The sequence below is a fragment of the Bos javanicus genome, chromosome 14, assembly GCF_032452875.1.
Source record: "Bos javanicus breed banteng chromosome 14, ARS-OSU_banteng_1.0, whole genome shotgun sequence".
In the NCBI taxonomy this organism is placed as follows: Eukaryota; Metazoa; Chordata; class Mammalia; order Artiodactyla; family Bovidae; genus Bos; species Bos javanicus.
Genome location: NC_083881.1, coordinates 67,469,907 through 67,487,938, shown reverse-complemented (window position 1 = coordinate 67,487,938; position 18,032 = coordinate 67,469,907). Strand labels below are relative to the sequence as shown.

The 18,032-nt window shown below is 40.6% G+C and overlaps 1 protein-coding gene and 1 long non-coding RNA gene across 7 annotated transcripts in view; one reads left to right on the top strand and one right to left on the bottom strand.

The window, feature by feature from the left end:
• The window catches only part of CPQ (carboxypeptidase Q), a 585,754-nt gene that overhangs the window by 214,342 nt on the left and 353,380 nt on the right, over nucleotides 1-18,032 (top strand). The window contains exon 4 of one of the 6 annotated variants that reach the window (XM_061439310.1): nucleotides 12,407-13,916. The exons of the other annotated variants lie outside the window; for them this stretch is intronic. Within the exon in view, the coding sequence (XP_061295294.1) occupies nucleotides 12,407-12,854 (448 nt within the window). The 3' untranslated portion in view covers nucleotides 12,855-13,916. Of the gene's footprint in view, nucleotides 1-12,406; nucleotides 13,917-18,032 lie in introns of those variants that run through there. 6 annotated transcript variants of the gene reach the window in all.
• LOC133260691 (uncharacterized) lies at nucleotides 130-15,652 on the bottom strand. Its single transcript, XR_009740931.1, has 3 exons — nucleotides 15,288-15,652; nucleotides 3,888-3,969; nucleotides 130-2,889 (listed from the first exon to the last, which is right to left on the bottom strand). It is a non-coding gene; the product is annotated as an uncharacterized LOC133260691 (long non-coding RNA).

The following is an 18,032-nucleotide window of genomic DNA, read 5'->3' as shown; positions in this document are numbered from 1 at the left end:
GAGTCAGTTTAATAGCTACATATGATAGTGTCACGTATCAAGGATAAAATATTTGAGAAACATGGATAAAAGAAACACCATTTCAGTCTTGTAGCTTGGTCTGTTTAAGATAAAAGAAACATGCAAAAGTAACTGCAAACAGGGTTTATTTGGATCTCAAGACTAGATCCTTAGTATCTTTTGTAAAGGAAGACTTTTATATTCTGTACAATTGTTCTTTGGCACTGGAGTCACAGCTGCTTGACCTCAATTAGCACCCTGTGTCCTTGAAAATAACTGAGGAGGCATCAGAGCCCAGTCAGAGTTGTTCAAAAGTGCGCGGAAAAGGAAAGGGACATTTTCTTTTACAGGGATAAGATATCTTCCCAGGGGAGGAAGTTGGGGCATGCTGAAACCACTTGTTTTCAAGTTTTAAGAGAGAAAACCTAGTTACAGTGATGGCATAGTGCTTAAAATAATGCTCTTTGTAGAGTCCTTAAAAGTTTGGTGACTAGTGAAATAATGATTGGGCCATATTCTTTCAGATGGTTAGTCTTCCCAGGGGGGAAGTCCTGAGATGGATAACTCACTTCCCAGAATACTTCAGTCACTCCTTAGAATAACATGCTCAGCAGCTTGTGGCCATTCACCATGGTTTCGCTGGTCGTGAGACCTAAATTATGGGGCTAGTCTGTTGCTTTGTGAAACTGGGTAAATGCCAGAAACATTTATTTAAAAACTACTACTCATAAGACTAAAAAATTCCCAGATGATTTAATGCACACCAATTTTCCCGAGTTCACTGGCCTTTTTTTTCTTTCCTGGTATAACAAAGACATCTGGAAACTCAGGCTGTAACCTAGATGCACCAGAAGAAATTTGTCCAGCAAAATTAGCCTGTCATTAGCCTCTAAGATTTGGGGTTGCCAACATGTAGTGTGTGTTCAAAAGGCATTTGCTTAATATTTCTAGATCTAGACTGATTATAATTTTTTATTAATTTTATAGCCAGCCATATTTCAATGGCCTCTTAACTTTTATAACTCTATATATTCAACATTTATAAATACAAAATAACATTGCTATTTATGTAGAACTTTAGACTCTTTCACATATGTCGTCTTTCATCTTATTTGTTCTGACAACAATCCAATGGACCAAGAAGAGGCCTTATTATCCCTATTTTACAGAGAAATAAAAGTTCAGAGAATTCAACATTTTAACATGTTTAAGTCTTGCTTCTTGAAAAATGAAAATCAAAGTGAAACACACTCTCTCTTTCTCTCTCCACTTCGGGCTAATTGTTAAACAATTAGATTTTTTAGATTTTTTTTTTAAAGAGTATTCTGTATTCCAGTCTGTAATTCTTTATCCCTCATTCACTCTCCAGACCATCTTAACTTAGCTCTTCTTGACTGAAATGGAACTTGCTAAGGTCACAAATAGCTGCCTAATTGAATATAGTGGACATTTTTCAGGCTGTCCTCTTATTTCACCACTCTGAAGCATTTCTTACTATGGACTGCTTTTTTCACAGTCTTTGGCATCTGTGACTTCTTTCTCATATTCTTTTTCTTGCTCCTCCCCTCTTTCCCACTTACCTTTTTCCTTCCCTGTTTCTCTGGCTTCTCGCTATGAGTATTCTACCAGAGCCATCCCACCCTGCTTCTGGCCTCAGCCAGCACCTGTGCCGTGGCCCTTCCCAGACTCACCTCTCCTGTCCATACCACTGCCTGAACTCTAGGTCCACATGTTCAACTACCTGCTGATTCATCTTTTGGGTGTTCCATAGCTATCTCAATTTCTTTCTTTTTCAAAATTGAACTCATTCTTTCACATTTTTCTGCTGCATTTTCTATCTCAATGCCATCTCTTCTGCCTTCTAAAGTTCGATGGTTCTTTATTATTTTTTACTCTTCCCCTATCCATCATTTCTAGTAGCTACTACATCTCCTAGGTTCTGCTTTTTGTCTGTCATTTTAGCAAATACATACTGTCAGGAATCACTAAGGCTTCCCCAATGCAGCCCATTTCCTCAAGGTTTCATGACTTTGCAAATGCTTTCTCCTCTGCATCCTTCTATTCCCTTTCTCACTGTCTCACACTGTCCTTTAAGATTCGTTTTAAGCACTTCTTCTGAGGAGCCCTTCCCAATATCCAGCTTCGGCTCAGGTAGGCTGCCTCTTTTGGGTATCCCATGTCATGCTGTGCATACTCTGTATCATGTTGTCTTGGAGGTGGTTTGAGTTCATGCTTTAGTGTGGTAGATCAAGTGTTGTAAGGCTCCCCTGGTAGTTCAGTTGGTAAAGAATCCGCCTGCAATCCAGGAGACCCCAGGTCTATTCCTGGGTTGGAAAGACCCCCTGAAGAAGGGACAGGCTACCCACTCCAGTATTCTTGGGCTTCCCTTGTGGCTCAGCTGGTAAAGGATCCACCTGCAATGCAGGAGACCTGGGTTTGATCCCTGGGTCGGGAAAATCCCCTGGAAAAGGGAAAGGCTACCCACTCCAGTATTCTGGCCTGGAGAATTCCATGGACTGTATAGTCCACGGGGTGGCAAAGAGTCGGACACAACTGAGCAACTTTTACTTTCACTTCAAGTATTGTTGTAACAAACAATTTAGCCACTTGACACTATAGGAATTTCTTTCTTGTTCACGTAATAGTTCCAAGAGAGTGTTCAGCAGGTGGCCTTTTCTCCCATCTTGTGGCTCCATCACCTCTACGAAATCAGAGTCCTCGGCAGGGTCCCTTGCATCCAACTGGCAACTAAGAAGATGGAGAGAGAAAGTCAATAATCACAGGCGAGGCTTTCTGTGGTCATGCCTGGGTATGACATACCTCATTGCTCACATTCTATGTCCTCAATGCTATATGGAGGCTGGGAAATTTGGTCTGTCTTCATGCTCACTGTGAAAGGAAGACGAGTTTGGTAAACAACTGTACAGTCTTCAACTGTCTGACTCTACACTAGACTGTAAGTTCCAGGATAACATGGATTAAACACTTTACCTCGGTATCCCGATCATCTTGTATAATATTTGATACATAGTAGCCACTCAGGAAATGACTATTGGAGGAATCAACTTGTCTGAGTTTATGTGATCAGTGATGGCAGATTGCTCTTACAACAAACCAGGTGACCCAATCTCTAGGGCTCTCTGATCAAACTGTATAGCCTCTGTATAGTGAATTTACAATAACTTGAACTTTTAGGGCACTTTGCTCTGTATTTGGAGGAAAATATCCAGATGCCAATATACCAGGTTATATCTTTTTTTTTCTGTTACCCTTGGCTCTATGCCAGTGGGTTATACTGGATTCTGTTTAGGAATAGTGTAGAAATTAGTAACTTTGGAGAAGAGAATAGAAGCTATAATTTGTTTCTGCTTGATTTAAAAATTAGAGAATTTCCTAAAGGACAGGCAATGTGTTTTACCAACATCTTGCCTTAACATCTGTCAGTAGAGTTAGCAATATGTGTCAGCCGTTTTGGAAGTACAACGGCCACGTGGTTACATGAAAGAGGTCCTCAAAAGGCAGCCACTACTTGCTGCAGCATTATCTCTGGGCTTTTTGTCATTATTTCTCTGTGTTCCCGTTATCAGTGTTTTTGTGTTCAAACTGACTTCAAAGAGAAGATCTTTCCGTCATTGATGCTTTTATAATGACTTTTCTCTTGTTCAGTATTAAGTATCAAGTGGGGACTATCTAATAGGGATTCTCATTAGATCTATTTTAGTTTTCCTGTGTGTAAAATACAGTTTGCCTTGTCATAGGAAGACATTTTACAATAAAAGTAATTGTAAGAGAAGCTCTGCAGAGAAGAGCTGCTCTATGGAACCACTTGCCTTACGTTATTTCTCAAATTAATCATATTTTTTAGTAAATGTTTATTGAGAGCTTACCTGTTACTCAGAAGTTGTCAGGCACTACGGTTGCTAAGATGAATTAGACATGTTTTTGGTTCCTCAGAAATATTCTATCTGGCTAGAAGAGAGGAGAGTAAGCTTAAAATATGTATGATTAATGTAATATATTTTATATTTAGTGCTAAATGCATGATTGGGAGAAGGGACCAAGATAAGAAATTGACATTTATTAAGCATACTTTGTTTATACTTCTTAGAAGACTTAAAAATTTTGTTTTGATTAATTCTTTATACAACCTGTGGAAATAGGTATTATTATTGCTCTTTTTTGGAGGGAGAAACAGGTTCAGAAGGGCTATGTAACTCGTCAAATTACACAGCTAATGAAAGAAGCAGGAGTCATACTCAGAGAGGCTCTGGCTCTGAAGTCCATGCACTTTGGATTCAACCAGCAACTTGGAGAGTTAATGCTCTAGAAGTCTAGAAGAGGCAGCAGCGGTCTGATGGGGGCTGGCTACATGGAGAATGTGGGTTCTGGGTACTCAGTGAAAAGGTTGAACTTGAACAAGAGATCGGAGCTGGAAAGACTTTCTATACATGATCAAGGCAGGAAAGTGGGAGTGCTTGATGCATTGGGTAATATTTAAGTAGACCAGCTGGCCTGGAACAGGGTTTCATGGGAGATCAGAGAAATGTTATTTTGAGGTGAGAGGAAGAGACCAGCTTTATGAAGAATCCAAAGTACCAGGTTAAGGAGTTTAAGTTTAATGTGGAGGAAATGGGGAATCATTGATTGTGTTAGAGTTGGAGGTGACATTTTAGAGCATTGTTTCTCTAAGTGTGGTCCCTGGAACCTCATCAACCTCAGTTCAGTTGCTCAGTCATGTCCGACTCTTTGCGACCATGGACTGCAGCACGCCAGGCCTCCCTATCCATCACCAACTCCAAGAGTTTACTCAAACTCATGTCTATCGCGACGGTGATGCCATCCAACCATCTCATCCTCTGTCGTCCCCTTCTCCTCATCAGCCTCACCTAGGAGCTATTGATATGCAAATTGTTAGGCTCCACTTGAGACCCATTAAATTAAAACATGCTTGGGGGTGCGGTATGTGGTTTAAACAGCCCTCCAGGTGATTCTGAGGTATGTTAAAGTTTGGGAACTACTATTTTAGATCAATTTGCTGAGCGTAGATGATGTGCTTTACGAACGTAAGGACACTGATCTCCGAATGCAGATGTGAAGTAATGAGGACATGGCTGGTGGGAGTGGAGAGGAAGAGACAGTAGAAGGGTGTTGGGCTGTACCCGGCAGGCTGTGTAACTGCCCAACCGTGAGACTGAAGCAAGAGCCCTGAGAGAGCAGCAGCCATCAGCAGTTTATTGGATAGAAGATTTTACAACTCGGAAGCGGAGTCCTGGAGTGACACCCCACTGCGTATGGCAGATAGCAGGCAGGGTATGGCAGCAGTTTTTGCTTCTTGGGATAGAGGAGAGTAGGGGGAAGGGATGTCAGGTTGGCTGATCGGAGAAACCATCAGTGGGGCAGGAGGCAAACGTAGGCAAGCACGACTCCAATTAAGCTTTATGATTAAGAGAATTAGATAGTCATGAGGGTGCATGTTGGTGAAGCAGGGACTGGTTGAGCAGGGGATGTACAGAGAGCAAGAGAACAACCATCTTGAGTGGCCTGATCATACAGAAGGGTAATGAAAAAAATATCAAAACTTAAGGACAGGTTGCATTTGAAGGGAGGAAAGATGAGGAGTCAAAGTCAACAGTAAGTCAAGGATTGAAAACCAAGGGTTGAATCTGCATTCAGTCCAGCCCAATATTTTAAAGTCATGAGCTTTATGTTAAAATAGGGTTTTGTGGAGGTGACATCTTGTATTTCTGTAAGGTAAACTGCAGCCTCGTGGATTAGCATCAAGTCCTTTTGGCTGATGGCCTGTGCCTTCTCCGGTCTACCTCAGTTTCCATTTCCCTTCGCCCAGCTTGGGGACTGAAGAATGATGAGAGACACTGAGGGGGAGAGGGAGCCCATAGAGAGGCAACAGAACCAGTTTGGTTCCTAGAGCTTTTGAATTTGAGGTGGCTGTGAGATTGTCCCAATAATCTGGTTTTTATATTTTGTAAGAAAAACAGTTAAGCATTTCCATTTCTCTATTATCTACTTTTTGGATCACCCAAGGCAGTTTAAAATTCTAGGCTGGTTTCCTTGCAGTGCGGTATACCTTGAGACCTCTGCCTCCTGCTCTCAACATGTGAGCTCAAGAATGCAAAATAATTTTTATATTAGACCAAGCAAAATATAATTGAGAAAGAAACTCTACTGAGGCCAAATCGTCCATTGTACTCCCATTGCCAAATATACATTTTTTTCCTAGTTATTTTCTCCATTGCCCAAGATAATTGAACACAGACTGTAAGTTTTAATCAGCTAAGGAAGCAAAAAGGCTCTCCTTTCACTCTGTTGTGAGAAGTGTATCATCATACTGGGGAAGAATTCATTGAGGTAGGAATGAGCTGATGATAGAACTTGGCTTTGTAACTACCACTGGTTTATGTTTTATATCACTTGGCGTTTGTGTGTGGTATTGATAGAGTATAGAGAAGAGGAGGAAGAGAAGCAATCCAATTTGAAGATGACTGAGAGCTGATTAAACATTCGGCTGGAGAGAAATATGAGTGAATCCAGGTGATGTTTATGGAATGTCAGAGAGGGAGAATGTTGGACCATCTGGCGAGAGAGCTGTGAGGAAGTATATAAATCAGTGCCTATAATGATACTTAATTAATACAGAGTCGATAAGTGGCATAATTGAAGCAATGGTCGGGCTACACTGTAGCATTTAATAGCTTCAAAGAGGGTTCTGATTAAAACCATTACAATTTATAAAACATTCTTCATCTTAAGAAAGCATCTTGATGAAATTTAACATGAACATTTTTGTAATCAGAGGACCAGTCTCAAACATTCATAGCAGAGGTGAAATGTCTTAAGAGGTCTATTTCCGAAGATTATTAAAAGCCAGTTTATCCTCAAGAAAGTAAAAAAGCTCGTCTCCCTCCCTTTGTTTTTTAGTGGGAGAAAAATTAATGCTGCTACTTTACACTTAGACTGTCTTGGGTTTTTGATGTCCTGGTGGTTTGCTTCTTTGGCATGACCTTAGCATAATTGGCTATCAAGCTTGATTTAAGTTGTTTTGAAATATTTTTGCAACCTAGGGGGCATAGGTGCCACTGGTGATTACAAAATAAAGAGAGTATCACCATGACTCAAATGGTGCAACTGGACCAACCTCAATTAGTAGGCGCTTTTTCTTCCTGCTTTTGTTGCTCAGTTCACTCTGAGGCCCCTGACAGATGCGCAGTAATCAAGCAGAATGCCAGTTCTCATCATTTGTGCAGGTGGAGGGCCGCAGTGCTCCCGAGGGGGGAAGCCCACACTGAACACTGCATTTTTTCCTCATCATCCTTTTTTTTTTCATGTCTCTCCGATTTTTGAAAGGCAGATCCTTTGTTTAGAAAGACTTTGTTAGAAATTCCAAAATGTCCTTTAATCACTGAGTCCCTATTACTGCCTCAGGTAGTGTGACAGGCAGGCATATTGTCTGGTAACGGGTAGACTCAGACGATGTACTCTCTAGAGTACTCCAGCCCCAGTTCTGGAGTCACAGTGGGTCTGGGTCTTTATTCAGTCTCTTGACAGGGTGTGACCTTGGCATACTGGGTAACTCTCTGAACCTCAGTTTCATCTGTATAATGGGGAAAATTGTACCTTCTTCTGAGCATTTTGTGAGGTTTAAATGAAATTCTATAATTGCCTGACACAAGGTAAGTTTTGCATACAAAGGCAATGGAACCCCACTCCAGTACTCTTGCCTGGAAAATCCCATGGACGGAGGAGCCTGGTGGGCTGCCGTCCATGGGGTCGCTAGGAGTCGGACACGACTGAGTGACTTCACTTTCTCTTTTCACTTTCATGTATTGGAGAAGGAAATGGCAACCCACTCCAGTGTTCTTGCCTGGAGAATCCCAGGGACGGGGGAGCCTGGTGGGCTGCCGTCTTTGGGGTCGCACAGAGTTGGACACGACTGAAGCGACTTAGCAGCAGAATGTACTATTATTACATAATTTTGCTAAGTAATGAATGGATATACTCACTGAATAAAAAAGGAAGGGAGGGAAACATGAAGAGAGGGAGGGAAGGAAGAAGAAAGAGAAGAGAAGGAAGGAAGGAAGACAGGTAGGAAAGAGGGAGGGGAGAGAGAGAAAGAAGAGCTTAATTTACTCAATATCGCTGTTGTCATTGCTGCTGTCTGATTGGGAGACGCCTAACATTGCATTGCCATTTTGATCTCCATCTGTTTAGTTTGTTCAAACTCTGTTAGGGTTGTGTGTTTACTAGTCTGTTTCTCTTTCTGGATTGGAAGTTCCCTTGGGGATATACTCTGTGTCTTCTTCATCTCAGTGTCTCTGGGGTTGGGCACAAGGCCTGGCACACAGTATTGCTGGAATGAATGAGTAAAACGTGTTAGAGGGAGCCTGTTAGGTTTGCTAACATGTAAATTCAAGGTGTCACCATTTCATATTCATAAAAGTGGAATAATAATAGAGATGAGGTAACTAAGCTTCTGAGTTGCTACTTATCAAAAATAGAATCTCTAGAATCTGAAAGGAGACTATACAGTTATGTAAATTTTGGTAAAGAATTGCAAACTGCTATTACTTGGGTGCTTTGTGAGGCTGCTATAATTAATGGTCTGTTTGCGTTCCCAGTATGGACTGTCATTTTTCATCTGCTTGTAACCTTGATATAAAGATTTATTCTTGGCTGATATTTTGCATTCATAATTTTAAAATATTTGTGAATGTTCATCTTCTATTTTCCACCTTTCTGATTACTGAAAGCATAAGCTTAAGAACCATATCACTATGGCATGTTTCTCTGAATCCCTAGTGGTAAAAAGAAATTAATGCATTTTGAATTCAGGTTTCAGGATTATGACAATGTTGTTTGCTTATACAGTGCCCTTTGAAAAATGTCTAGTGTAGCATATGAACCGAAATAATCCCCAGTAGCCTCAAGTCTGCTTTTTACTATTGCCTGCACTTTTGTTCTCTTTCTCACATCAAAGCTGAAGACCGTTCCAAAAGTCACCTTGAGTCCAAAGGACCCTTTGGCATCTCTGGCCCCCTGGAGAAAGTACTGATCAGAAGGTACTACCAAGAGGACTGTGTGTGTGTGTGTTAAATCACTTCAGTCATGTCTGACTTTTTGCGACTTGATGAACTATATAGCCCACCAGGCTCCTCTGTCCATGGGATTTCCCAGGCAAGAATACTGGAGTGGGTTGCCATCCCCTCCTCCAGGGGATCTTCCCAACCCAGGTATTGAACCCACGTCTCTTATGTCTCCTGCATTGGTAGATGGGGTTCTTTACCACTTGTGCCACCAGAGAAGCCCACCACGAGGATTGAAGATGAACAAAGTAACAATATAGAGAGTGGGATTTGGAATCAGACAGACCTAGATTCAAATGCAGGTTTAGCCACTTAGAGGTTGTGTGAATTTACATACATGGTTTAATGTGAGAACCTCTTTGCTCATCTGTAACATGGCGAGAATACTCTTTATCCCATAGAGTTGTTGAGAGAACTATATGGGATCAAGCATTCAGTGTAGAGACCCTGACACGTGAGAAGCAGTGAATTTTGTAGCTGATATCTTTATCATGGTTGTTATCATCATCACTGTCTTCCTTGGATAATGACAGCACTAAGCAGGTGGGTGGACATGAACTGGAACACCTTAAGAAGCAGCAACTCCAGAACTCTCCTCAGTGTGGGCACCAAAGACCTTGGTTCTGTTTACCTCCTGATTTCAGGAGCCCACTCTTGCAGTCTCCCTCAGTCTTTGGCTTAAAACTCTGTTCTCTTTCTACCCCCTTTGACCTCACTTTCAGTGCTCTGCACCATTCTTGCACATAGTGCCAAAGCCACACTGACTCAGACCAGTGATCAGTGGCCAGACCAAAGATAAAGCAACTCGTATCAGTGCCAGGGATCAGACCCCTGATCAACTTGGTAACTGCTTTCTGTCTCTCTCTCTGCTTGTTCAGTATGTGTTTCTCCATGAGAACATAAATTCCACAAGGACAGGACTACATCTTTCTTGTATATCATTATACTTTCAGTACACATGACAGTTACTCAAGAACTGTTTATTGATTCAAGTTGTGGTTAGCACATCTGCTTTTTACACAGAAGGTCCTGGGATCCATCCCCAGTGGAACCAACTCCTGGAAGTATGTCTTTTGGACTTCTCTGGTGGCTCAGATGATAAAGAATCTGCCTGCAATGTGGGAGACTCGGGTTCGATCCCTGAGTTGGGAAGATCCCCTGAGAAGGGAATGGCAACCCACTCCAGTATTCTTGCCTGGAGAATCCCATGGACAGAGGAGCCTGGTGGGCTACAGTCCATAGGTTTGCAAAGAGTTGGACATGACTACGTGACTTTCACTTTTTCACAGTTACTATTAAAAAATTATCTAAGATAAAAAGAATGGAGAACCAACTATAAATGGATATATACTGACTCATGTCTATTTTCTGAAGCCACATTGTAAAGCATCACAGATGTTTTCCCCCAATTTTGTGTTTTGGTAAAATAGCAGTCTGTGGTAAAATTGAGAGACTAATAGATGACTCATATACTGTTTGTCAGAAATTGCTGAACTTTTTCCTGAAGAGATGGTACCTTTCACATTGCCACCTGCCATGTGTAAGAGTTCAGCTTGCTCCATTTTCTCACTGAAAAATGGTGTTTTCAGTCTGTTTAGTTTTAGCCATTTTCCTGATGACTAATGATGTTGAACACACATTCACATGTTGGTTGGCCATTTCCAAATCTTCCTTTGTGAATAGTCTGCTCAAGTCTTTTCTCTATTTTATAATTCGGTTGTTTTAAAATTATTCAGTAATAGGAATTCTCTATATATTCTAGAAGAAAGTCCACTATTAGATATATGTTTTGCAAATATTTTCTCTCAGGTGGTGTCTCACTTATAGTTTTGCTTTTATCTTAAACAGTGCCTTTTGATGAGATGTTTTAAATGTTGATAAATTTTAACTTATCAAGTTTTTTAGTTGCTTTCTGTGTGCACTCATGCACCCTTCACCTACATTCATTATTTAATTTTTACCACATTTGTTCTCTTTCACCTTTTAATCAATTTAAAATGAGGTAGGTACAGCCACAGAGCATTTAAATCATAAATATATGAGCATGTACTTCATAAGAACAAGGACCTTCTCTAACATAAGGTAGTATCATTGTCATACTTAGGAAATTTAACATAGTTGTATAAATGTTATATAATGTAAATTCCATTGACATTCAGATCTCCAATTATCCCCAACTCTCAATAATTAATGTCCCTGCTTTCTAAAAATTTCTAGAACCCAATCAAGGGTATGACATTACATTTAGGGTTCATGTATCTTTAGTCTCCTTAAATCTGGAATTATTCCCTAGTCTTTTTAGTATTTTATCACTTTGACATATTTGAGGATAAGGGTAGTTGTTTTGCAAAGTGTCCCTCACTGGAGTTAGTTATTTCCCCATTATTAAATTCAAATTAAATATTTTTGGCAAGAATTCTAAATGGATATGTAGTGTCCCCCCTATTGCATTATATAAGGAAATGAGTAATACCAGTTTTCCTTAATAGTGAGGCTAAGTTTGATCACTTGTCTAAGGCAGTATCTCTGGATTTCATCGTTAGAGAAGTTCTCCTTTGTAGGGTAAATAAATACATTGTAATTATGGGGAGATGCTTTGAGACTTTATGAATTTTATATTCTCCATTAAAATTTCATCCAATGAAAATTTAGCATGTGTTGATGATCCTTGCCTGCATCAGATAGTACATTGCCAGTTATAAATGTATTCCTAATTCAGTGATTCCTATTATATACATTTTTTAACTGGCACTTTTTTGTAAAGAAGAGCTTTCACTCTTTTTATTGTTTCTGATTATCACTTCATGGATTTTTTTAAAGGAATGTATTAAAATCTATAGCTGTCATTCTTGTTGATAAAGCATCAACAATTTCAAAGCCCTTAAGTGTCAAAGCTAATATTTTATGATAAGCTCGAATATTGGAAACATTGACAGGAATTCACTTTTTTTTTTTTTTAATCCAAAGGAACCCAAACTATCCTAGGTAGTCAGCTAATTAGCAGGGTGTAATCAATACCATCCATTTCCTCTGAACTTTGTCATTAACAGCATGCACTCTGGAGTAATGACTCTGGAAATATTTTTAGAGTTTATCATTACCAGTGTGTACCACATGTGAATGAAGATCCTCACCCCATCCATAATTGCTGTTAATTATTAAAATAGGCAAAGATCTCAGATCCAGAGTCTGGAGAAGGCAATGGCACCCCACTCCAAAATCCCATGGACAGAGGAGCCTGGTGGGCTGCAGTTCTTGGGCTTTCGAAGAGTCTGACATGACTGAGTGACTTCACTTTCACTTTTCAGGTTTATGCATTGCAGAAGGAAATGGCAACCCACTCCAGTGTTCTTGCCTGGAGAATGCCAAGGACGGGGGAGCCTGGTGGGCTGCCGTCTATGGGGTCACACAGAGTCGGACACGACTGAAGCAACTTTGCAGCAGCAGCAGCAGATCCAGAGATTGCTTCTCCAGAGTTTTGTTTTTAACCTTTTTCTTTTCACTTTTTTGCTGTGTCATGCTGATGTTGAGGAGTGTGTTCCCACAGAGTTCTCTCCAGGAAAGTGTGTCTCTGTGGGTTTGCAGGGCCTGCGCGGACGCCTGTTTGGGAGGAGTTTACATAGTGTCTGTGGTGGGTGGGCTACAGAAAACTGCAAGTTACTCGCCCACTGCATCTTGCCCACGTCATCAGTGCTTGCGAAGGGGCGACCAGCCTTGGCCAGTCAGTCAGCGGGTAATAGTTTCATAGCTCAATGAATGTCTGTTTCTGCACTGGTTGCTCCTCTAAAAATTAAATATTTGACATCTAGGAGAAAAAAATTTAATTTTTGACATTTACCAAGTTGATTCATTCAATAAACATTCATCAGGTGTCTTTTATATTCCAGGCCAGGAAGGACCCAAGTTTTGTAGGGCCAGGCACTTATATAATTTAAGGGTTTCTTTAAGAAAAAGAATATGAAATTGCAGAAACAAATTTAGTTTTAAAATCAATATTTACTTAGTTAGAATAGCAAATTGTAACAAGTTACAAATTTAAGAAATCTGCCAAATACTATAAACATTACAAAATTTAAAAAAAAAAACATATTTTTAAAAAATAACTACCTGTCAAGCTTCTATATTTTTCCTTGTTTTTTTCTTGCATAGTCTGATTGGTGTTTATATTTTCTATAGAGAGAATAAAAAGAAAATTCAGTTTTTCCTTTACTGTGGTTGAAATTTAGATTTTATTAGTGATAGTCTGGGAAAGTTTATTTCAGCTTGACAGATTTTTGTTTGCAATATCATATGCGTTCTTAAGGCTGTCAGATTTCAGAAAGTTGCTATCAAGTTATTTTCACATATGAGCTTAAGGACATTACAGACGCTCTTGTATACAGTGACAGTGAATTGACAGCAGTCTTTGGATACATGTTATGACTTTCTGTTACCTTTACATTTGTCACTATTTTGTGTCAGATCAAGAAATGTCAGTGTTTTTCTAAGGTGATTTGTCCTTCATTATTTGTATTATTAAATAATCTAAGAGACTATTCATCATGAGTACTTGAAGCACATCTCTTTCTCTCAGTAAACGTGGCTTTTGTATGTCTTTTTTTTCTGGTATTTATTGCCAGACAGGTTAGAACAGATATGTTATATATGCTAACATGCTATTTGATCTGTTGACTCAAATAAAACATGTGACTTCATACATCAACGCACACACTGTTTGCAGTACAACCATAGGCTTGTGCCCTGTGAACATAGGGTTTCTGACAAATTGCATTTTGTATGACTTGCTCAGAAAAGAAAATTAAAATATAAAATTATATATCAGTGTCTCTTTATAGAACAGGCTTTTGGACTCTGTGGGAGAGGGAGAGGGTGGGATGAGTTGGGAGAATGGCATTGAAATACGTATAATATCATATATGGAACAAGTCACCAGTCCAGATTTGATGCACGATACTGGATGCTTGGGACTGGTGCACTGGGATGACCCAGAGGGATGGTATGGGGAGGGAGGAGGGTTCAGGATGGGGAACACATGTATACCTGTGGCGGATTCATTTCGATATTTGGCAAAACCAATACAATATTGTAAAGTTTAAAAATAAAATAAAATTTTAAAAAAGAAGATATACAAATGACAAACACACAAAAAGGTAAAAAAAAATAAATAAATAAAATAAAATTAGGAGGTGTCTTCATAATAGCATACCCTGAATTACAGAATCTGTTCTTAACAAGTTCTTTCCATTTTAAGTAGGTGCCCATGGGAATGGAACCCTTCAGTTGCGGTTTTGCACACCTGATAACTGGAAGGAATTTTGAGTGACCAGCTTCTGAACCTCTCCCACTCACTCCTCCTTTCATCGCCAGGTGTTGCAGGATCCCTTCTCAGCACCATGTGACCCCTGGCCCCGCCCCTTTGTAGTAGTCCCAGGAGCCTCTCTCATACCAGGCGCAGATTATGACTGTGAATCCTGTAAATGCATCCCCAATCAACTTCCTCAGAATATCTAGATTCATTCTGTTGTTGTCTAATATGATGGGAGGTATGACAGAAGTAGAGTCAGAGTGTATTAGGAGAGTTAATACTGTGAAGTGCATGGACCTGAGCTGGGCTTCTGGTGAGGCCTCCACAGATGGAGCCGATAACACCATGCTCACCTTACTCCTCCTCCTCCTCATTTCTGTACGTGTTTTAGTGGTCTTTTCAGTTTTTGGTGGTTTGGCACTTGCAATTCTTTATAAGCAGCTTCTTCCTATTTCTACTCCATTTCCCTTTTAGGACCTAGATTTCAAAATGGTAAAGCTGGATGAGCCCTGAGAGAATGTCTACTCCACCCCTTCATTTTAGAGATGAGCAGTAGTGACCTTGGGGCTGAAGGTAACTCAGCTATGGTAGAGCAGGGACAACGTGTCTTTTAGCTCGTGATCACGTGTTTCCTTTCTCTCATGTCTCCATGGGTAGATTTCTATGAGCTATACGCAGCCTCCAGGATTGAGTCAATTAACTTAGACATACATTGATTTAATCTCTGTGGGATTCCTTCCCCCACCCCAGTGGATATTTTTAAGAGTTAGCATGCACAGTGTGCTTCTAAAATGCCACCTAATAGGGTTGCCTTGCTCATTTTGATAGGACTTTCAGCAAAGTGCACTGTATCAGGAACACTCTCACAGAAAATGGAAACTCACCTGGTGAAGAAGTAAGCTTTCCACCGACTTTGTGTTTTCTTCCCTCCGCAGGGGAAGAGACTATATGTCAGCTACCTGGTCTTCCTCTGGGGTTTGGCTTTTAATCTCCAGGGAGGTGAGGCTGACAAAATCTCATCTGTTCTCTTGCTAAGGAAAGAAGCTGTGAAATAGATCTTCATTGCTTACATGCCTTATGTTGCTTAGCACCAGCTGTATCCATAACACCATGGTGAATTTAAAATACTGCTCCTTTGGAATACTTGTTACAAGGGACTCTGAGGCTCATAAATAGCCCAAATAGGCATTGTGAAAGTATACCAATTTTTAATTGGATTTATTCCTCTGAGAAAAAACTTAAGTTCATGAATGTATATCCAAATACTGCTTGTTACTGATGTGGATTTTTCTGCTGTAAGTTCTAGGAATCTCTTAATTCCAAGCGGGGAAAGAAAATGAGCTAATGTATATTCAACAGCTTTTAATCATTGAGTACTTTATATTAAATCTCAGCTGAACCCTTGGATTGCAGGGAACTTTAGATCCATTTTACATTTGAGTAACTTGGTGGAGATTGTATCCTAGGACATTTTGAAGAAAATTTCTTTCATCATCTGTTTGCCAGCTTAGGAACTGACAGTGTTGATGTAACTGAACTGGAAATAGAGAAAGTAATGTATTGATAAGAGTTTTTGTAAGATCACTGTGGTAAAAGTGGAAAAGAGACCAAGTGATGTGTTCCAGTTGAGAAGATCGGGTCGAGAGAATGAAAGAAGGAAAATTGCCAACAAATGTCCGAACACCAGCATTAACAATAGTGAAGAGGCTTTTGCAGTCCTGGGCCCTTTTCCTTTGGAAGGCAGATTTTGAAAGACATCCTTGATCATATTTCTGTGAGGCTCTTCCTTTTGCCCCTCCTGCTTCTCTTTATTTAGTACCTTCTTGTGGCTCCTAAATGAGATTCCCTGTTACCTGCCAGACTAAACAGCAGAGGCACAAGCTGTGCCCTCCTGGCAACTGGTTATATCTCCGCTTCCAGAGCTTTGCCCTGTGGCAGCTTCAGTCCATTACCATCATCCCTTTTGCACATATTGCAGCTCCCAAGACCTGGGGGGGAGAAAAAAAAGCAGATCTGTAGATACGCAAAGCTCAAAATCAAGAGTTAGGTAATGAATCGCTCCTCCCCTTGCTCTTGCCTGTTACTGAATCCTGTTCCAGCTGGGTTGGAAAAGAGCATTGGCCATGCTGTCCCAAGCAGACAAGATTTCTCCAATGCCATCTCTTCCTTTCTTAACTAAAAACAAAACACCACACAACAATCAGACCCCAAAAGAAAAATGACAGTAGATGAGTGTGATGGTGGTTTGTACTGTTTTCCTATTTTGTGTGTTCAATCATATTTGCCTTAACAAGAACGATTGGAAGTGGTCCTTTTTCTTTATAGCATGAGATTTATAGGTGAAGATAGAAATGCTCTGGCTCTTCAAGGAAGAGCTCCCTTTCTGGTCTCCTGCTCTGCTCGTATCCCATCTCCTTGCCCTCTTCGCGCTCCTGCTGACTTGCTTACTCTCTCTCTCTACCTCCCTCTCTCCTTCCATCAGGGCTTAGAGGAGTCTTGCACTCTTCTTTTGACAAGCGTCACATAGACAGCATGAGCTCATTTAAGCTGAACTGTCTGGGGGATGCTAAATTTGTTGAGGAGAACAATAATTTGGATGACAAGTGCCAGGACACACCAGATGGCTCAACAGGAGAAACTCTTATCAGACTCCCAGCTCACGTTCCAGGTGGCCTGTCTGTCTCTCCCTCCCCTATTTCTATTTGTTCACGGCTGACCCAAACGGAAACCTTGAAATACAAATGCAGTTCTCCTTGGAAGTTGCAAAGAAAAAGACGTGATAGTGACTCAGCCTAGCAACCCTACAACTCCCTCCCCTTATATGTGCTTGTCACTGCTGATGCTCCGCAGAACCCTTTGGGCACGTATTTGAAGAAGCCTCAATTGTGAGCCCTGCAAGTTGTTTAATAAACAGGTCTATTATCCAAGCTGAAAAAACCTTGACATTTTGGACAGTCACCCACCTTGGCTACATTTAACTCTTCTCAATATAGGGTCTTCCCTATAGCTCAAACAGTAAAGAATCTGCCTGCAATGCAGGAGACCCAGGTTCGATCCCTGGGTCAGGAAGATCCTCTGGAGAAGGGAATGGCAGTCCACTCCAGTATTCTTGCCTGGAGAATCCCATGGACAGAGGAGCCTGGCAGGCTAGAACGGAATAGCAGTCCACTTCAGTATTCTTGCCTGGAGAATCTCATGGACAGAGGAGCCTGGCAGGCTACAGTCTGTGGGATTGCAAAGAGTTGGACACGACTGAGTGACTAACACTACTACTCTTAAATATTCTTCCCCATTTGCCTCCCAGTTGGACTGATTTTTTTCAGGCGGAGGCGGGTGGAGGGCGATTCTCACTTGCCAGACAGAGAACCTATAGACATAATTGTCAATGGAAGTTATTTAGTGGAAGGTAAGATTTTTTTTTTTTTTTTGGTCCATGTAAAACCTCCTAAAATTCAAGGCCAGGGCACCATGCAGGCTGTAATCTATGAATCATTAAATTCTTAACACACCCTGAGAACAGAAAGAAAGAGATCAACCTTTATAGACACAAGTGGAATTCCTCCTCTGAACACTGGTAATTCATGTGACATTTGCTGTTTGCTTATGTTTGCAGTGAAATTCTTTCCCTC